This window comes from Peromyscus maniculatus, chromosome 9 (assembly GCF_049852395.1).
Source record: "Peromyscus maniculatus bairdii isolate BWxNUB_F1_BW_parent chromosome 9, HU_Pman_BW_mat_3.1, whole genome shotgun sequence".
Classification (NCBI taxonomy): Eukaryota; Metazoa; Chordata; class Mammalia; order Rodentia; family Cricetidae; genus Peromyscus; species Peromyscus maniculatus.
The window spans coordinates 41870870-41892781 of record NC_134860.1 but is presented as its reverse complement, the minus strand read 5'-3'; the positions used below and the strand labels follow the sequence as shown (position 1 = coordinate 41892781).

The window sequence follows — 21912 nt, the reverse complement described above, 5'->3', positions numbered from 1 at the left end:
ATTGTTGTAGAAATGGCAGGAGGGACTTGCTACCTTTTTGCGGCATAAATGAATCTGCATGTGGTTACTCTCCTGCTTCACTTCAGGGTGAATACAAAGCTGCTCCTGGGAGCCCAGCACACACACCTTGGCCCAGTAGGAAGTATTCCAAAGCTCACTGATGACCTGAGTTAGCTATGCGTGTGTTCTAGAAGCATAGATGATTTGGGGATGTCTGTGTAGCAAGCTATCAGGTCTCCACTGGTAGCAGCAGCATTCCAAGATGACAAAGACCGACTGGCAAAGAGTTCACCTTGAGCTCTCTCAGCAATCTTTAGGGAAAAAACAGCATCACGGAGATGTTCCGTCCAGGCCAATGTAGTGCAGAGGGGGCAGAGCATCTTCCCAGTGCCTGTGGGGGCTCTCTGGGATGCCATTCACTTCCTTCTGGAGACATTCAAGCACCTTGGTCATGTACTCCTGTTGACATTGGTAGGGCTGGAAAGGGAAATCCACTGTCACACCATTCAGGACTACCCTGGGCATATCAGCCCATATTCAAGAGGACACAGTGTTGGGCCAAGATGCAGGCTGTTTGGGTCTGTCAGACAAATCCCTCTGAACATCTCAGGGTTTCAGTCACTCCAGGTAAGTGCTGGCAACATGTGGCACCAGTTTTCTCTCTGCAGTAATTCCTTGTCTCGGTGGGGGTGCCTTTCAGTATCCGGGTCTCAAGGGATCCTCATTTCTTCTATACTCCTGTAACGAATGTTCTCATTTCCTGAGATGCATTAGAAAACATAGATGTATTTCTGAAAAATCTGATATGAATGATCATGTCATGAACATGTGTGTATCTATTCTCCACTTTTTGGAGTAGCTAGACACGTGAAGTCAGGTGTTTAACATGGATCTTTTTCCATCATGAAGTGGATATACATGAAGTGGGCCATGCTATTCACACCCAAGACACCATCTTGGTTTGTAAGCCTGTCTGGCTGGGAACTCACAATATAGCCTAAGGCTCCTAGAACTTGCAGAGATCCATCTCTGCCTGTTGAGTTCTAAGGTTACAGGAGTGTGACACCACACCTGACTACAAAGCTACTTTCAGAATGAAGGGAATGTACCAGGGTTAGCTGTCCCCCATGGGAGAACTTACCCTGTTGGAGGAGGGATAGAGGGGTAGAGGGGAAGGTGGGAGGGAGAGGGAGGAGGGAAGGGAGGTGGACCAGTGCTTGGTATGTAAATTGAATTAAAAAAAATTTTTAAAAAAATGAAGAGTTGGAAGTTACTTTTTTATTTGTGAAATTACAGAGATTTGATTGAATAGGGGCTTAAAAGGGCACTTAGTATATCCAGTGTATAGCCTTAGCAATATATAAAATCAAGAAAGAACAAAAGAAGCAAACAGTAACAAACCAGCAAAACAAAACAAAGAACACAAGATAAATTCATGCAAACCCAAAAACAAACTAAAACTATTTACACTAAGAAGCATTCTCATCATGCAGTGCACTGTCCTACACCCCTTGGCTGGCTTTGGACACAAGTTGGAAGACAACCCTGAATTGAAATAATCTCTTCAAGACAAGTCTAGTCATGCCACTTTTGGGCTCTTAGGTTAGGCCATTGCCAAAGTTGATCTTATGCTATGTTGGCCACTATATGATTCTGTCAGCTAACATGTGTCTGTGTGCTGATTCAAGACAAAAAAGAACATGGGAGCATCTGCTCTTCAAGACATATAAGCTCATGGAGGCATCCTTCCTAAATAATTTCTCAGAACAATTCACTTCACCATCACATGTGCACGACATTGAGTAGCTCAGGACTGGACTGGAGTGAGAATATGATGCATCCTTTGTGTGGTCTGCCTGGATAGCAGCATGACAACAACACAGTCTCTGTTGACATATCTCCCTCCACATATGAAGGGCCGAGGACTCAGTCAGCTCACAAAAGTTTGTAGCAATAAACTTTCAGAGTAACTACGAGCAGAAACATATTCTCTCTCCATGTTGTTGTGGCTTTCACAGGGAACACTTGCTGGTAGATGTCAGTTTTTTCTGCATAATTCTTGGTTTTGTTTTTTTTGAAACTCAGTAATCTTCTTGATGGTTTCTTTACTCCATAACTAGTGAATCAACAGACACATGGATCAGATTATAGAGGGACCACATGTAGGGCAGATGATATTTGCCTCACTGGTGATTTGACAACCTGTAGTACATGTCTTGTTCTGAGGAGGCCTTGATCCTAGAGTGGAGAATGTCAGGGGTTCCGGTTGACTATGGATTCCTTCAGCCTCCTCAGTTCTCATAAAGGGTGCTGTGAGAGAAGAAAAGGCAATCAGATCCATCAACAGCCTTGCTGGTTTTCTGGTTAGACAAATTCAGGGCTTATTCACACAGAGGAAACTGGAATCAAGGAAGAACTCCACCCCACAAATGCCATGTTGCTGGGGATGGGATGTCATGGTGGCTCACTTGCTTATGACACTTAGTGCTCCTGCTGCAGCAGCTCTGTAGGCAGGAGGCTCTCATCCTGAGCTGTGGACTGTTCCAGATCATGTAGTTTTTCTGACCTAGAGGAGGAAGTTAGTAAGCACAGAGTCCTGGTGGGGATCCACCATGTCACCTGTCAGTCTGTGATATCAGAAGAACTCAATTGTGCTGGAGAGTCAACAATGATCTTTGGCAGCAGTCATTGTTTGTACCCCTAAGGAGTAAGTGTCACACAATAGCTGGGCCTTGAATTATTTATTGCCCTTAACAAGTATCAGATGTTGATCTGAGTACTTTATGTACTGTGCTCTATGAGAAAGAACAGTCTAAGGACATGATTTTAAACAAAAGGAATACCATATTAAATTCATACATAACAGCACAGTGGAGATGCACAGATTGTTCATGATGAGTTTCTTAACAACCACCTCATTTTTTTCCTTCTCCAATTTCTGTTTATTTCTTTCTAGGCAGAGTTATAATATGCATCTCTGGCTTGCTTGATACATGTTCTAGGATAGCTACAAAAGGCCACAGATTTCCTGCCTGTGCTCCCAAAGAGCTTGAATTAAAGACATTCACCATCACACACACACCTGTCACTATTCCTGATTTTTAATTGATATTTTATTTTCTCACCATATTGTATAATGCTGTCACAGGTTGAAATAGAAAACCTAAAATTTCAAGTTGTTTTCCTTCTATTCTTTTTTTAAAGGGATTACATGAGCAAGCATCGTAAAGACCTTGATGGGGAAATCTACAGAAACAACTGAACCAAGCTCAGAGGAACTCAGGAAATTTAGATCGACAGCTATGGAACCTGCATGGGACTGGTTTAGACTCTCTACATATGGGAGACAGTCGTATAGCTAGGTCTGTTTGAGGGGCCCCTGGAAGTGTGATCAGGATCTATACTGGAGCATGAGCTGTCTTTTTGGATCCCATTACCTAAGGTTGACCACCTTGCTCTTGCTTGATAAAATGGGGAGGGGCTTGGTCCTGCCTCAACAGAATGTACCAGGCTTAGCTGTGCCACCATGGGAGAACTTATCTTGTTGGACGAGGGGATGAAGGGTGGGAGGAGAAGTTGGGTGGAGAGTGGGAGGAGGGAAGAAAGGGGGATCTGTGGTTAGTATGAAAAATGAATAAAAATTAATTTAAAAAAGACCATCTCATTTTTATACATAGACTTAATACAACTTTGCAAACCAGCTGAATAAGGTCATGTGAAATGATCAGGCCTCCTGCTTAGAAGGCACCTTACACCCAGGTAATATGCAAGATGGAGCCTGTCATACTAGAGCAGCATTTCTTGAGTCATGTGTCTGAGAATATTGCCACTACATGGTCTCTGGCAATAAACAAAAACAGCTGTGTTATCCTTAGGCCTACACCTGTGAATCTACCTCCTGGTACTCTAGAGGAGGCTGTTACACAACACTCTGAAGGTTCTGAACAATCCTCAGCAGAGACATCTGCTTGGGTTCATCCTGCCAATGACTAAACTTATTATATCCCCAGTAAACTTTACATGGGAAATCCTCAAACAATGAAGACAATAAGTGTTACATAAAATAGTGACAAGGGTGTGAATCTCATCCTGAATAAAGATGTAATTTCAGATATGGTGACACACACCTTTAAATCCCATCACTTGTGAGGCATAAGCAGGTAGAGCTCTGTGAGTTCAAGGAAAGCCTGCTCAGAACATACCAGAGATATCAGAAGGGAGGCATGGGGTACAAGTCTACAGATACAAGAAGTATCAAACATACTGTTTGCTGGATAAAAGTTCTTACTGACGGGACCAGCATAATACTCTGAGTTCTGAGTTGGTCTACCCTTGCTTGGAGTGCGGAGTCTTGCTGATAAGCAAAAGCCCACAAAGGATTGAGAGCCCTAGCATAGGGGACCCAATTGGATCCATACCCCAACTTCAGCCTGGGTTCCTACCTCATCTGGGAGACAGTCAAATGATGCTGCAGCTTTATTGCCAAGTGCAATTGCTGTGAGACCAGCTCCCGCTGCTTCAGCAAGCTCTGGAGTCTCTCCTCCATTCTTTGCTGCTCCTGTTCATTAGAAGATTGTGTCTTTAGTGGAGGGTTGAGTATAGTATAGTTAATACATTTTCACAAAAGTGCAAGCACACACAGAGGACCCCAAGAGCTTGCTGGTCAGTCAGTCTCACCAAATTTCAAGCTCGTGGGGACATAAGAAAGCCTGCTTCAAGTTCATAAGACAGAGACTGACAGAGAGAAACCCAGTGGGCTTCTCTAGCTGTCATCCACATGCAACACACACACACACACACACACACACACACACACACACACACACACCACAGACAGACAGACAGAGAGAGAAAGAAGTGAGACAAAAACAACCAAGTGATAGAGGAGCAGGTATCTTTAGAATAAGCACAGCGGCCTTTAGGAAAAGTCCCAAAACTCAGCTTTCATTCCTTGGGAACTAAAATGGCCTAGGGGAGCATACTCTGCTTGGTCAGTCTGTGTGGAGGTGGTTAGAGAATTTTTTACTCTTGAACTCAAGTCTGTGTATAGCAATCCTTCCATCACAATGACAGGTAGCTGTGTGATGAGTGATTGACCTATTTCCCCCTTTTGACTACAGCTTCAAGGAGAGCATCAGGAATTGCATGCCAATGACCTAGATTCTCAGAGGACGCTCACTTCCCAGAAATACTAATGCACAGACACAGAATGAACAATTTAATGTCATGAAGTGGGTGGATGAATGGGTGTATGGATGAGGAAAGTGATGAGAAAAAGCACAGGTGTCTGGATGTGTAGACTGGTTAAGGTTACATAAGTAAATGGTTCTGGACCTAACTGTGACCCAGCTGCCTGTCCCTACCTGCTGTTCCTCGTTCTGGAGGTCACTGGTCTCTTCTTGGTCCGTACTGAGCACTTTCAATTCACCCAAGTGGTGCTTGAGCAGGGCCCATTCCTCCAGTAATTTCTCCTTCTCTAGCCTCAGCATGTCCAACTTCTTCATCTGCTGACTCTGCTCCATCAGGAGCCGGCTCTCCAGATCACTGGAAATACACTCCAAATAGTAAGAACTTGCCAGCTGCCTCTGGTCACCCAAGACTCCATGCCTCAACAACCCAGCCCTATCCCAGGTTCACAGGAAGATGTAAACAAGAACCTTCAACAGCAATGAGAGTGGCACTCAAGGCCAAAAGCAGAGAACAGTGATTTCCTACAAGAATCAAACTCTTTCTCAAAATCCTCCAAAATAACAGAAATTCATGCACTTCCATAAACAAGAGGAATACCCCACCTGTCCTAATCAGTCCACTGTCATGAGGAAACACCAGCAGGTAATGTGCAAGTACACTTGGGGAAGTAGGAGACCCAGAGGGTGCATGGATCCCATTGCAGTCAGCCCCTGCCAGACAACCCTCTCATGATGCCAATTGCTCTTCTACCTAACCAGTGCTTCTCAGAATGTGGGGTGTGAACCCTTTGGGATCTAGGAGCCTTTCACAAGGGACATTAATAGATGTCCTATGTAGACATTTACATTAAAATTCATAACAGTAGCACAATAAATTTAAGACATAACTACAATATAATTTTATGGTTTGGAGTCATCAAAACAATGAAGGAATGTATTGAAGTGTCACAGCATTAGGAAGGTTGATAACCACTGATATGGAGTCTACTGAGTATGGCAATATGGTGCTAGAGGAGCTAACAGTCTCTTTAACCCTCAGCAAAACAGAGTAAAGAGGCCTAAGTCCAAAGGCTGTTTACTAATGATCTTGGCTAAGAAGCAGAAAAACTAGAAGCACATCTGCAGACCCTGCAGTCCAGAGACAAAGTTCAGAGTTCACAGTTAGCAATTGTACAACAGTTGGGGTCCCTACCAAGACAAACACTTACCAAAGGAAGACTTTCTCCTTGGTCAGCTCTCTGAGCTTCTGTGCGGCCTCCATATTCTCATTCTCGAAATTCTGCAGGTCTGACATGACCTGCTGATGTTGCATCTTGAGCTTTTCATAGAAAGGATTTGGCCTGTGGTAGGGCCTGGACCCAGATGCAAAGAATTCCATGAATATAGGCCTCAAGGATCACATAAATTCAGTGTGTGTTCTATATTACGGAATTTAATGAAATGCCACAGCCTGGCTCCTATGTACTGGGACCTCCGGCTGCTTATGACCCTTGCTCTTCTGGTCCCAGGCCAGCAGAGGCAGGATGTTAAGAGGGATGCAGCTGGGACTGAATGAGCTCCCTCAGGAGTCCTGCACAGCCAGCTTGGTATGGAGTTCCCACGAGTCTATCACAGGTCTGGGCCCACCAGAAACTGTGATGTTTCTGCTGTCTTCAAATAAGAGATTCTCATTCCAGGGTGCTTATACTGATATGGAGGTTAAAATCATATCATGAATATTTCTTAGGATGGGACTCAATATTATTACAGCTTCTTAAATACCTCCAGGGAATTCTAGTTGGCACCAAGGTGAACACACTAGCAAAGTGCTATGCTGCTCAAAATGGGGCTCCCAGTACACCATGTAGACAACACCTAGATACTGAGACGAGCAACACTTCATGCTCAACCATAGACCATTGATTGTAGGGTGAAGAGGGACACATATGCACAAACACACAAACACATAGATACAGAAAGATGGAGGAGAGGGAGAGACAGGGAGACATAAAGAGATGTTAGGGACCGACTCCGGACAGCTGTGTCTTGAACCTGTGTAACCTTCCACAATCTATCAAGCCTTGTGTAAATAGGAGGCTTTTAGTCTAACCTAGGAATGTAGGATTAATAAACTTCTTGGAGCCTATACTAAATCAGCTAGCTGCAGGGCCTGGGACCAAAGCGACCTCCTGCTGACCCTCCCTTAGGAATTTTCTTTGTCCTCTCCTCACTCCTCCTGCTCCCCCTCCCTACCTGAAGCCCTGTTTATAAGCTCTAACACCCAGTCAATAAACGAGACCTTGACGCAACTCAGACTGACTTTGTCTTTCTTCACGCGCTTGGTCTCCTTTCCCTCTCACCCCCCATTGATTCACAGGTGGTCCCTCCTCGAGACCCTCGAATAACCTGGCCTGCTGGACGGGTCAAAGAGAGAGAAAGTGAGAGAGGGAAAGGTGATAGAATGCTCTCATTGAGATGCCAAACTAATACATATGATTGTGTCATCTCAGAGAGGACCAAGAGCAGCAGACATCAGTAACAGGCCTTGCTGCCACATATTAAGATGTGGAACCAGGCCTCTCCAGCTGCTACTGAAAGGACCAAGCAGATGCCATAACAGGCTGCTCAGTCTTCTCTCAGAGATCAGGCCTCAGTTTCAGTTTCCTGAGACTTGAACAAGCAGTCTCTGGTAGGGCCATGAACAAAAGACATAGTCCTTGCAGTAGCTCCTTTCTGCACATACTAGACTGCTCAAAGTTCAGCCAGTTGTTTAATGTCTGGCACCTCTCACCAACTTAGAGCTATGTGTATGGGTCAATGTGAACGTGTGAGGGCCACCAGCCTCCATGGCAGCTCAAGTACAGAGCCTGAGCCACTGAGTCAGGCCCCACAGTCAGTACATGCAAGGCCAGCCATCCCCCATGGCAGCTCAAGGACAAAGCCTGGGACTTGTCCAAGATGCCTCCAAATGATAACTGTAACCCCAAACCAGTAAATTCAAAGGTTACACACCTTCAGCTAATCATATGACACCAAGGCTTGTACCACCCTGTTTGTGGTTTTTCTCTTTACAAACCCCTCACCCTGAGATATCAGGTCTGTCCTCCTTCACCAGTTGGACGCAGTCTAAGCATGGGTCTCTTTGTTATCAATAAACCCCAGTGTGTTTTGCATCAGTTATCGGCTCTGTGGTGGTCTTGATGGGAGGGGGGTGTCATGATGCAGCCATAACACTACTAGAAGCATCCAGCACACAATGTCTTGCCAGGCAAGTAAAAAAAATGACAGCATTCTTACACTAGACACCACTTGACAGGATCTCTCCAAATGTATGTTGGGAACTCACACATTACTGCCTCAATCCCTGAGTTATGTGATTCAGGCCACAGGCTCAGGTTTTCATTTGGAGGAAGCAGAACAGTCTAATATCCCCATCTCACTCCTGCCCATATGTCAGGTTTTGTTCAGGGAAGCATTTAGAGAAATGGTGTTGGGCAAAGGGACACTGTGAAGGTGCACCCAAGCTCCCAGAAGCCCATTTCTTAGACAAAATAAACTAAGGGTGATATTGTAGAACCAAGACAGTCACCATGGACTTTGAAACAGTAAGTACCTCTTGTCCAAGGATCCTTCTGTTACTAAGATGAGCCGATCTCTCAGATCATTCCTTTGGGCGGTCATCTCCCGGAGCTGAGTGGTCAGACTCTCCACCTTCTGCTTCACTTGCCTCTTTGTGAGGTGGGTTGGAGTCGGTGGTGGCTCCTTGGAGGCCCCTGTGGGTAGATAAACACAAGTGAACTTGCATTGTGACAAGACATGAACAGGTCACCCTGAGACCTAAGAAGATGTTTGAGAAAGGATGTAAGCAAGCAATTCAGTGACACCCCAAAGAATTTTTGCCCTGGATTGAGATGCCCCCGCTGGGCATCTCAGGTCTCCCATCTCTCTGACAGGAGATAGGTGTCTCAGCCAGCTGACTTCCTCTGCTCCTTTAGTACATGCTTCAGGTAACTAAGGAGAGAGCTTCCTCAGGCTTATTAACAGCCCTGGACTCTGCATTCAACTTGGCTGCAGCATTCACTAGTCTTGGCTTTAAAGCCAAGATAAAATTGACACAGTCCACAAGCACTCAGGTCATTAAAGATGCCTAACTATCCTGACAGGTCACTCTAGGCACATGGCAAAAATGGAGAAGCCACACAGGGGCAGAACTTGGTCACCACTCTCAACATGATTTCACAGTATTAACAGTGGATACACAGGGCTGGTGGGCAGTAAATAAATGAAGCCACTGATGTTGAAGTACATTGATGACATGCCTTTTTCTGGGCACACCAACTCCTACCCTAATACTGGCTCTTTTGTACCCTCTCTACCCCTGCCCTCCTGTAGGATGGAAAGGCAAGAGCTCCCAGCACAACAGCTTTGGCCTTACTTGCTCCTGACTTCTGGGACAGACAAATTAATCTTCTGGAATCTTTGAATTTCAGGAGCCATGACAAGCAGGGAAGTCCAGTTGGTTCCCAGAGACTCCTACCTCCTGTGTCCCATCACTGGAAGATTCTGCTCAAGCCCATGTCCTGCAGGAAGAAGATCCCAATTTCCTGTCCAGAACTTACTGTACCATCTTCTGGACCATTTCTTTCTTGATCTTTTACATGGAGGCTGAAGGCCAGCTTGTGTCTGCCTCTCTCTGCTCTCTCTTCCCTCTCCATTCTCTCTACCCAATAGGCGCCTGAGTCGTGCCAACATGTTCATGGCTGAACTGTAAGGGCACTGAACCAACTGTCCAAAGGCAGTTGGTGTTGCTACAACAGGTGACATCAAAAAACATTCTAAGGTCTCCAGGATACAATAGAATGTCTAGGCATGAGACCCCCTGATGTCATGGGGGAACTGACATTGCCTTCCTGCTAATCAGATGTCTTCATAACTCACCAGAAGTTAGGTTTCCCATTCTAGGAATCTCTCCTAGGACTCAAGAGAAATCTTTCAGCACCCTTTTATTCCATAGCCAGAGATTGCTTTCTGATTGTTTGGAAATGCCTCAGTACTTCCATGTGGGAAAGGAAGTGAGTGTTCATCTCCTACTGAAAGTATATGTCCAGAAGGTAACAGTATTATGGACATTGATGTGGGATATGATTCTCCACAAGTACCTGTATCTCCTTATTATCAAGAAATGATAGACTTACTGATAATGGAAAGGATACTTTTTAAACAACTTCCTAGTATGGAACCTACAGAAATAACTGCCAGCAGATAATATGCAGCTTATTTGCTTTAAGTTGATAACAGGCAGTGGTGGCACATGCCTTTAATCCCAGCACTTGGGAGGCAGATGCTGGTGGATCTCTGTGCATTCGAGGCCAGCCTGGGATACCAAGTGAGTTCCAAGAAAGATGTAAACCTACACAGGGAAACCCTGTCTTGAAAAACAAACAAACAAACAAACAATTTGTTGACCACTGGCAGATTGCATTATCATGTTACTCAGGACCTATAGATAATCACTACCCAGTACATCAACTTTTAAGAGTTTTTGAAAATACTCAATGGGTATGTCACAAAATTATATCTAAAAGTCCTGTAGAGTTTGCTCTTAGTGATTTTACAGATAGTTCTTCAAAAGACCAGGAGCATATATTTTATACACAAATTCTTCACACTCCTCAAAATGGATAGTACCTTCCCTTGATTGTACAGCTCAACAGTAAAATCTTACTATATTCTATCAGTTCTTATTAGACATTGCTCAGCCATAAGTTATTTTTAACTCACTTCATGTATATATTTGCACATAAAGGATAGAGTTAAACTAAAAATGGAAACTGGCTTAACCTGATAGAAAAGAATTGTTACAAAAGTGTGAAAATTTTAAAAGAAGTGTAATGAAGAGATGAAAATCTCTAAGCTCTATCTACTTTGTACTCTAACACATTTTATCGCTTAATTTCTTTGCCCCCTATCTCAAAAAATAGTATATTAAGACATATAATTTCTTTAACTTTGGATTTGTAAATTCCTGGGGCATGGCTACAATTTGTTTAATGTATAACAAAAATCAGCTAAACTTGTAATCAAAGGTTATCACTTTAAAAATCTATATATAGGCAGCAAATATGAAAGTTATAATTCCTACTCTTCCCTTTGGTTATTATTATGTCTCCTTTATAGACTAAATAGGCAGTCACGGTTCCTCAAAATATTTTGGAGCAAGATGGAATTTAATATCATGAGATATCCCTAAGGAAATATAAATCTACTCAGGATAGATGAACCTGACTCAAAAGATGTTATCTAACCACTTATGTATTGCTAACTTTTAACACCAGGATTCTGGAAAAATTTAAATAAGAAACAAATATGTGACTGATAAATATGGTATATTTGATAAATAAGCTCTTAAATACCTAAGGTCTATTTAGGCTAGCAGAAATGCACTTGAAGATATTATATCTAGGATCTTTGTCTTTCCCAACTTTGTTCAGCTTTAATCTCTCTGCATAAACTGAGTCATATAAGAAACTGTGAGCCGGGCGTTGGTGGCGCACACCTTTAATCCCAGCACTCGGGAGGCAGAGGCAGGCGGATCTCTGTGAGTTCCAGGCCAGCCTGGGCTACAGAGTGAGATCCAGGAAAGGCGCAAAGCTATACAAGAGAAACCCTGTCTCGGAAAACCAAAAAAAAAAAAAAAAGAAACTGTGATATTCTATAATGGTACAACCTGAAAGAGTAAAATATAAAATAAAATTCAATTCTATGAACTGTATTTACTTAAGTTTTATATTTAAGACTACGGGATGGTAAGTTAAATCTTCAATCCAAATTTTTAAAACTCAAACTCAACAGGGATAAAAATTGTAAAATCCTATTCATATAAAAAGCTTTCAACTCTTTGTAAACTGTTAAAGACAATTAGGTCATACAAGTTAATGGAGATCACCATATAAATAATAAAATTCTTTAAAGTGTTCTAAAACTATGCTTGTAGTCATACTAATTACAAATCTATTTCATTTTACAGGGAAAAGCTTCAGTTAGAATGCTGTTCATATTTTCAAGGTTAGGCCAAAAGCAATGATCAAAAATGAATGAAGTTTGTTTACACAGTTTACCTTGCTGAAAGACTTTACACTGAAAGAAATAACCCTCATGACGTGTTTCAGTGGAACTTCTCACTATTCCTTTATTTCAAGGAACTTGATTTGTATTTAGGTAAATAAACAAGTAATAAATTCAGTTCTATTAAAACATGACAGTAATAGTGAACTGCTCACTCATTTTTCTCCAGAGAACACAGAACAAAAATCTTGCCTAGGAGAAAAGCTAGAAGAGGTCCTGACTCAGGCTGCAGGCAGGAGGCTTAATCAAGGGCTTGGTGCCATGAGCTGTCTGTTACTGAGACTGTAGGAGCTTTCCCTGCTTATGCCTGGTCCAATAATGCACGCATCCAATGTGTACAGTGCTAGCAAAAGAAATTTGGTCTTGTCTTTAACATAAACAATGGAGACATTTTAACTGTATGTCTTTCAGAAATTGAAAGCCAGGACACCACTCATATTCCTTGTATTTGTGATTAGTAAAGCTTACTTCTTTCACATTTATATATTTGTATATCATAAGAAGTTAAAACAATGTAAACAGGCTTAGCTGGGTTTAAAAATAAGAGTGAATATTAAAAAAGGGTTTTCTACTAGATAATATAAATATAGTGTCCAACAAGACAAAAATAATCACATGTTGCTATAATTCCCTTGGAGGCCAAAATGTGTTAAACAAAAATGTAATCAGTAGAAGTTAGAGTGTTGGGTAGTTTTCATCTAAACTTATTCTTTCTGAGCCATCAAGTATCAAGATGTCTATGCCCAGAATAGGATCACTACAGGCACGCATGATGCCTCTCTCTAGCCAGTCACCTGCAGAGCACAACCCGTGTTTAGCATGGGCCACTGGCACCTCCACAAAAATACAGTTGTGTCTTATCTAAAACTTGACTTTGTCAAATAGCTCTTTATGGGTGTCCTTTCTCAGACTCCCATTACAACTTAAAACTGGAAATGGTCTTGCTTATACTAGCCAACACCTTCAAGAATTTTATACTTTATGGAATATTAATCATGTTAATAAAATCCCTTACCATCCACAAGATCCAGCTATTGTAAAACACCATCAAATAATTAAATGGCAAGTTTCAAAAATAAAAGGGCAATATTTAGGAACCAAGGTAAATCTACACAAAATACTATATTTATCCAAGTTAACCATTAATTTTTCCACTTTAAAGAATAATCCTTTTCTGCTTCTCTTAAAGCACTTTGCCTTAAAGTAGACACAGCCTCAGAATATATTAAGTCAAAAGATATAAAAATTAAACAATGAAGAGGGCCTGATAATTTAACCTTGAGACGAAAATATGTTTATATTATTCCATGAAATTCATGAAGTCCTAGATGGCTTTCGATCTGACCAGGGTAGCATCCCTGAGACCACCTAATAATGAAACAACTGAATGTAGAAAACAAACCCATGAATGTGAGATGGAGAGTAAACCTATCTTTAACTTGGAGCAAGAGACATCAAGATGCTTTCTGATCACTGAGATTTTGGGGTGAAAACAAGGTCACTTATATTACTGAATCAAGAATGATGTTTTATTTCCTGACTGTATTACATGTTAACTCTAACCTTCTCAATGTAAAATCTAGTTTTTGATAAGCGGGATAAAAGACACACCTATAATTGGAAGCAGTATGATGTTGTTTTGCAATGCTAAGGATCGTTTGTGAGCTTTTATACCCAGTCCCAGGAATGGTTACTGGAATATAAAGAGAGGTCTCAAATATGGTCTCTATGACTAGTAAAATTACTACTATTACAGTAAAAATTACCAGATACTAATCAAGAGATGGATGAAATGATTAGTACCCAAGCAAGGGACCAGGACTGGTAGAGTGCACTACTTTATTAAATCTGACTACTACTCATAGTCATGAACACTATACTAGACCTCACTTTGGAAGGCCTATACCAAAGGATTTTGCAGAGCTCTCACTGAGGCTAATTCATTTCAGGAGGTACCAGAGGAACATTCCATCATTGAGAAGACTTGAAGAATTTTTTTTCTGATATAAGGAGCCCTACCTCTTCCTGTCTGGACCTGAGAAAACATTAGCCGACATTCTGCTCAGCAGGGAACTGACTCCTTGCACATTTTACCTTGCTTTGCCCCTCTGGAGTAATAACCCTGCTCCTCTGACCAGCACTATCATCTTTGTCTACACAGGGGACAATATCACCTCAATACAGGATTTGGGAAGGATTTGATCAATCTGGAAAAGGGAGAAAGATCCTGAACACCCTGGATATCTACTTTGCTGGTCTACAATCAGGAACAGTGATTTTTCATTGGATGTCTTTCTTCCACAAGACTTAGTAACAGCTCAAATGATTTTTACCTGTGAAGCACTGTGGTGTATCTTTAGTTCTTCTAGTATCAGGTCTTTGGAATAGCTCGGGGAATCACTAAGGGCTTACAGAAAATGGCTACAAAGCAAGCAAGAGAAATAGAAATCAGAGTTATTTGGGTTTGTAGGAAGGACACCAAATGGCTGAAATGTCTACTGAAGTTGTTCAATGTTGCTAGCTCATTTAAAATTTTCTCTTTTATGTTACCTATAGCCATGAAGCATAACAATGATGCTCGGGTAGTGTGAGTGTTAGTTTTTAATTATTCTGATGCTTATTCAAACTAGAGTCACCTGGGAAGAGAGAGCCTCAATGAGGAATTCTTTAGATTAAGTTGGCTTTGAGCACATCTTTAGATTAAGTTAGAGATTTATAGATTGTTAATCAGATGGAGATCTCACCCTAAAGTGTGCAGAAACACTTTATTGCTAGGACCTGAACTGTGTAACAGTGAAGAAGCTAGAACATATGCAGAGGCAAGCAGGCAGCATGGATGCATTTGTATCTCTCTGCTCTTGACTGTGGATGTGATGTGACTGAGTTCCTGCCTCGATATCCCCAAAATGGACTATTACCTGGACCTGTGGGCTAAAATCAATTCTTGCCCTGTTGTGCTTGGGAAATTAATGTAAAGACGATGCTAATAAACCACCGTGTGTCACAGGGGTTTGCACAAGTCAGTGAGATGTGAAAGTAATTCATGACATGCTCAACAGCAGCATATCTGTCCCAGAGCAGGAGATCCTGTTTTTTCCTAAACCCAACATGTGTTTCTCTATCACACATTTAAAAAGACACAAGACACCCATTGACACAAACATCATCACCTTGTTAACAAATGGCTCTGGGGCCAGGTGGTGGTGGTGCACACCTTTAATCCCAGCACTTGGGATGTAGAGACAGGCAGAATTCTGTGAGTTCGAGGCCAGCCTAGGCTACCAAGTGAGTTCCAGGAAAGGTGCAAAGCTACACAGAGAAACCCTCTCTCAGAAAAAAAAATGGCTCTGGGTAGTGTCTTGCCCTCTCAAGTGCTGTTCTAAATTCTTCTCATCTATAAAATAAAGCAACATTAACTTCAATGTAATGTACTGTTCTATGGGTTTCCTGAGTATTAAAATTTGGGGATATGGAGAAATCGATCTGAAATCACAGTCCTAGAGATGAATATCAACCTTATGCTATGTCCTTCTTTGGAGGTCAGGAGAAGCTCCTTAAAGGACAGACCAGAGAAGCACCTTAACTACCAGGTATTGGGGGATGTTAGATATGAGTGGCAATGTCCACTAGTTTCCTTAGGCCAGAGATTAACCCCAGGGCTGATGCACACACATCCCTGTGAAAACCTCTTGGTTGCCCTCTAATTCTGTGCTTCTTCAGCAAGATTTCTAGATCTTTGACAAACTTCCTTCTTCAGAGATAAATAGAACAATTAGAAGGGAAAAGTCATTTTGATTTTGTCCTTCTTTTCCTAGGACATGTGACAGTCCCCTCTGAACAACTTCAAAGGCTATAGAAGAAGACAAAGGTCTCAGCCCAGGAACTGCAATAACCACAGCTACTGGGACAGAGTGCAGATCTGAGGAAAAGAGGGCAAAAACCAGAAGTCCAAGGAGGAGACAGCAGGGACACTCATGAAATGCTGTTATGTGGTTGGCAGTATAGCCTCTCTGTATGTGAATATATCTTCCACCTAGAGAAAGGAGGATGGAAATGGACCATGGAGATAAGTGCTGCAACCAGGAACAGCTTGTAAAATAATGTCCTTCATCACTGGGAATTTTAATGGCCACAGAAACAGGTCTTTTTAAACTATGGCCCACAAATTGCTAAAGGATTTTTTCCAGCTCCCTTCATTCTCTTTCCTTTACCAGCTTATGGTTATTGATTTTATTATGTGGATTAATTCACAATTAACAAAGGCAGGACCCACAGAAGGGTCACTCACATGCTCTTTCAAGGGTTGCATGTATTAAATTAACAACACACAATAATTGAAAGCCTTGGCCTTAAATCCTTCTTTAGCATTTTAACCACAGCAGCCATAGTTTTCTATTATGTTAGAATATAAATAATAGACAGAGCACATGCAAATCACAGCATTTAAATGTGATAAGGTAAAGTTCCTGCAAGGATACACACCATGAGTGGGAGCTCTCTTCTTTCCTCTGTTCTATGCCTTCCACTCTCAGCTCAGTCAGGACAAGCCTATCATCAGGAAAAAACTCCCAGCAGACCCCCTCACTAAATATACACTTATAAATCAGTCACTTCCACATCAAGAACACAGGGTTCCAAAGGACAGCACTCACAGGAATCAGTCAGCAGCTCTCCTTCAGTGGGAATTCAGCCCTCAGGGAGGGAACTGAGCCTCACCAACCATTACTGGATTTTCACATGGTGTCATGTAACTTCCTAAACTTCTGGGCCATTACTTCCTAAAGCAAAACATGTATGGCATTGTGCATAATTCACAGGTATCTGGACCAGCAAGGATACTGAACTTCAGGAAGTAAGAAGGAAAAAAGCACAGAGAGAAAAGGAACTTGTAATACTGAAATGGATAGACAGGATCAAAACTTAGGCTTTCTACCCCTAGCAGAGAATCTCTTATTACTGATTTCAACTTCTGGTCCCAAGGGCTAACATATGGTGAGGAATTTAGAAAAGAGGACGACCCACAACTTTCCAAGTTGTTCTACCACCTGCATGTGACACTGGACATTGTGTCCCACTGAGGACAACCAGGACAGGGAAGGAAAGGCTTTTGCTATTGTTATCATGTTATTGTTCCCTGAGAGAATCAGAACAGAGGCAGTAGGTATCAATTCATGTCCAGCCACTGGTCCCTTCCCCTGTGGGATAAGAAGGAAGTTGTCACCCTTGACATTCAGGTAGAGTAGTGACCACTACCAGATGCTAGACCCACTGGGTGAGCTGCAGAGAGAAGATGTGTCTGGAAGTTCAGAGGGGCTGCAGGGAACTACTACTCACCCATGCCCTCAGTGTGCTGTGGAAGTCTGAAGATGCCCTTCAGGCAAAGAATGGGCAGCAGTTGAGCCTGAATCTGCCTCAGTGAAGTGAGGAGGTCCTGCAATTCATCCTGACTCTTAGTAGGGTGCACCTGGAAAAGCAGCTACTCTTTGGTGTCCCCAGCCTCCTTACCAAGCTGCTCCCACTTGCCTGGGTTCAGAGCTCCCACTACCTTGAAACATGGCCTCCACCCTAGTCATGACCTGGGCCAGGGTCTGAGGCCCAATCCTAGCAGTTGCTGGTGCTGAGGATCTACACTCTCTGACCAACCTGCTTCACCTTGCCCAGCTCTGTGAGATGGCACCAGGGCTATCAGAGACCTTGGTGCTATGGGCTGGAATGGGTGACTTCTGAGGGTACTGATAGCCACCAGGCAGCAGGAGCCATGGGCTGGATTCTGTGGGCCTGGGTCTCCAGAATTCCAGTGGTGCTCAACAGGTACACCCTGGGATCCTAGGCATAGCCAAGATGACTAAAAAGGCAGGAATACTGGAAGAGGAGGAGGAGTTAGAAAAGACAGAAGGGACCCTGGTGGGGATGGTAAACTTCATTGACCCATTCAATAAATACACTGTGAGTGGCCACTTACTGCATGCTAGCACACTACCTAACCAATGAGGTTACAGTGGTAAGCAGACAAACACCTACTGGAAATGAAGTATACATAAGTTAACAATAAATGAGACAGGCACACATATAGACATATAGTGGTTAGAGGATGAAAAGAGAATTTTCTGTACTGTAGGGATAAGATGGAAGGAACTTAAATGAGTAGGACCAAGTTGGGGAAGCTGAGAGCACATGATATCAGCAAAATCGAAGGAAATATAAGAAAAGCCTTGTTCAGCCTTGATGCATGGGGGAGGGGCTCTGTCCTGCCTCAACTGAATGTACCAGGCTCTGCTTACTCCCCATGGGAGGAGCCCTTATACTTTTGGAGGAGGGAATGGGGAGGGTGGGTCCAGGGAAAACCTGGGGGAGAAGCAGAAGGAGGGATGAGACAGGGATCTGTGATTGGTATGTTAAATGAATTTTAAAAAAGTCTTTAAAAAAACTTTAAAAAAAGAAAAGAAAAGACAGACAAAAATATTCAAGAACAGGTAGATGCTGGAGTGTTCAGTGTCACTTGCCTTCAGGGACAGGGACAGAAATATCCAAGTTCAAGTCAGAGATGAAACAGGAGCCAGATCTCTCTGTGTCAGGAGACACTGGCAGGTACTGTGAGTGGAACTGGAGGCAAGTGGGTTCTTGGTGAGGAACAGCAGTCTGACTTCTGTGTGGATGAATTCATCTAACCACAGGACAAGGCAATGGGCTTTCCTCACATTTGTAGGCTGTGATGATTGTGTTTATATAACACTGCTTTCCATGTAAGTGGAAATGGGATCCAACTATGTAAATGTTTGTGATACTGAGAAATGCCTGACTATGGCCTTGAGTATAAACCCATCACAGTAAAATATGTTCATCATGAATGTCAGCCCAAAAGAGAATTTGTTTTGTAAGTCAAAAATGATTATCTGTTTTCAACATATGTCACGGTCTTACTTATCCTTTTCTCCTGTCTCTTTAATAACAGAATCCTAGCTGTTAGCACGCCCACTGTGTCTTTGTAGAGTGGGTTCGTTTTCTTTGTGCTACAGCAGCAGTAACAACAGCAGTTAACACATGCAGCAGAAGCAGCTGCAGCAGAAGCTGGAGCCTCTAGAGAGGAAACAGAAGCATGAGAAGCAGAAACAGCAGAAGCAGGAGCAACAGCAACAGATGTGGAAGTGGAAGCAGAGGCAGAACCAACAGTTTAAGCAGTTATGTGATTAGAGTTCTCCAGTGTGACCTCCGGTTCCTGGAGTCAGTACTTACTCTCTTTTTGAGCCTTTAAGGAAAATTCGAGATGTGTTATTTTTCATAAAAAGGGAATGTTATACTTTCATTCCTTTATCACTTGTCAATGCCATTGTCTCGATTTTAGTCCACAAATATCTGTGTATTCATTTCAATTTTATCATTAGAGACCACTGACATTTTTTAACCTCTGCTTCATTTCTGCTCGAGTAAGAGACCCATGGTTTCATAAATCTCAAAAGCAGATATGACCACCTGGCTTTAAAAAATATGCACTTTGTTACCTAACACAGTCACAGCTCACACGTCTGTAGAGATGCCCCAACTCCACAACTTCCCACAATGGTTCTGGCTGCAGCTTCTCTGCTGTCTGGATGATATGGCAGCCTGGACCAGAGGGCAGAAGGTGATCTGTGGATGGTGTACCACAACTTGGGTCTTATTCATGGAAGCCGAGTGAGCCTGCACAGCTCATGGAACCCCTGCGAACTGGCACTTCTCCCCTTACTTGCCTCTTCTGCTCTTCTTGAAAGCTTGGCACAGCCTGGTCTTGTAGTGCATGGAGGTGATGTGGGAGCCATTGCTCAGCTGCTGCTGCTGCAGGTGAAGGGGAGGGAGTGCTGGATGTGATTAGTATCCTTGCTGAACAAGCAGTTGAGAAATTTCTCTCCTTGTTGACCAGTGCCATGCCACTGCCCCCTGAAACCTCCTTGAGCTGGCAGCAGGGGTCCTGGCCACTTGTACCTGCTGTGTCCTCCTGCCTCATTAGGGGTGAATGGGAACATGGGTGAGCAGCTACCTCAACTTGGAGCTGGGTGGGTGAGCACATGTAAGTTGCTGGACATGGCTCAGCAGTTAAGAGCACTAGCTGTTCTTCCAGAGGACCCCTGTGTGAATACCAGACTCCAAATAACAGCTCAAAAATACCTGTAAATCTAGCTGCAGGGAGTCTGTCATCCTCTTGACCTCTGTGGATACCAAATGCACATGGTACACAGACATACAAGAAGGCAAGAACCTAATAATATTGAAATAATATAAATTAAAAATTGATTATTTTTTTCTCATTCTAGTTGTAGTCATAGAATAATTTATGTTTACCTTAAGAAAACTGGAGAGATATAAACAAGAAAATATACTAGAGAAATTATTGTTTCCTTAGAAAGAATGTGGTAAAATCAAAACCTTACAGTATAAATAGGCCAAATAGAGAAAATGGTGGTTGAGGTTGGGAATATGTAGACTTAAGCAAAGAAATGCCGTCTGTAATGATCTGTTATGGACAGCCTATAACGAACTCTGCATAATGGAACTCCCATGGAAATCAATGCAGTGAGGACATTGTGGCTAAAATCTGAAATATAAAGGTTGGCTGAAGTCCAGAAATGACATGATAGGATTATAGTTTGAGGAATGACTTTCTCTGTAATCCCCATCTTAAAGAATGCAAAAGAATATATAGGTATGCTATTATTTTGAATGGGAATTACTCACTCATTATCTTTAATAACCTGTTGGTCTATGATTGTAACTTTGAGAGCAATGGCCTAGAATGACTTTGTCAGATGAGGCAGAGTAGCTCTTGAAAACATCACCAGAACCTTTAGAACTGGTGCCCCTTCTTGTTGTAACTCCCATTCATCCTGTTTTCTTTAGAAATGGGCTCCTCGTGTTCAGGGGTACTTTTATATTTGTGTGTTCTCGACTGATTCTTAGACTCTGCACTCCAGCTGTCATGTGTAATGTGACCTTTTCATATTTAAACCCCACAACATCCCTGTTCACAATACAGGCCAGATCTAACCCTCAGCATAAGCATCGAGGCACAGCTGGGTATCTCACTTCCCTGAAAACTTCTGACCTCAGTTCAACAGCCATATAACTCACTTCATCTTACTCTGAGCATCTGTGAGTCTGCTTCCTTTCTTTGTTATTCAAGCATGGAGCCTGGCATCTAGGCAGGAAATAGCTTTTCTTATTACAGGTGGGTTTCTCCAGAGGTTTCTAAGCAACCAGACTTGGTCCTGCCTTTCCTCTCTGCTGATTGGCCAGACAAGCAAGATGATGAGGATTATGGGAAATCCTGCATGTGTCAGTGTAGTCCTGTGGTGAGAAGTAAGGTTGCTCAGAGCAGACACACAACAGAAATGTGTGTGTACAGGTGCTTCCCAACACAAAAATGCCAACAGTTGCTTTGGAAAAGAGCACTCTCTTTGCTTGTCAGGCTTCAGGGGTGATGAACTGTATGTATGTACCTGGCTTCTGAGCTTCTCAAATTCAGTCAGGCAGCTTCTCCCTCCCTGGAATGACTTCTACCTCAGACTGTCACAGTATTAGGAAGGTTGACAAACACTTCCCTAGAGGGTCTTGTTTACATGCAGATGTCTGTGCTTCAGCTTAGACC

The 21912-nt window shown here is 42.7% G+C and overlaps 1 protein-coding gene across 2 annotated transcripts; it reads right to left on the bottom strand.

Moving 5' to 3' along the window:
* Nucleotides 1-1258: 1258 nt before the first annotated feature.
* Nucleotides 1259-21504, bottom strand: LOC121832253 (disks large homolog 5-like). 2 transcript variants are annotated; one of them, XM_076544802.1, is made up of 8 exons: nt 21396-21504; nt 14627-14714; nt 8782-8941; nt 6398-6541; nt 5364-5544; nt 4443-4558; nt 2469-2566; nt 1259-2310 (listed from the first exon to the last, which is right to left on the bottom strand). In XM_076544802.1, the coding sequence occupies exons 3-7, from the start codon at nt 8847-8849 to the stop codon at nt 2482-2484; spliced, it is 594 nt and encodes a 197-aa protein (XP_076400917.1). In that variant the 5' UTR covers nt 8850-8941; nt 14627-14714; nt 21396-21504; the 3' UTR covers nt 1259-2310; nt 2469-2481. The 2 variants fall into 2 exon arrangements, with proteins under 2 accessions (XP_076400917.1, XP_076400916.1); XM_076544801.1 differs by lacking the exons at nt 14627-14714; nt 21396-21504 and adding an exon at nt 9788-9994.
* Between the last annotated feature and the right edge of the window lie 408 nt (nt 21505-21912).

What these genes read in the sequence shown, in the direction of transcription:
- LOC121832253 (XM_076544801.1), bottom strand. Translation starts at nt 9,992, where the DNA reads ATGTCACCTGTTGTAGCAACACCAACTGCCTTTGGACAGTTGGTTCAG. An exon ending in GAAGGATCCTTGGACAAGAG is followed by an intron (nt 6,542 to 8,781) that starts GTACTTACTGTT and finishes ATCTGGGTCCAG; the next exon opens with GCCCTACCACAGGCCAAATC. An exon ending in TCCAGAACGAGGAACAGCAG is followed by an intron (nt 4,559 to 5,363) that starts GTAGGGACAGGC and finishes TCTAATGAACAG; the next exon opens with GAGCAGCAAAGAATGGAGGA.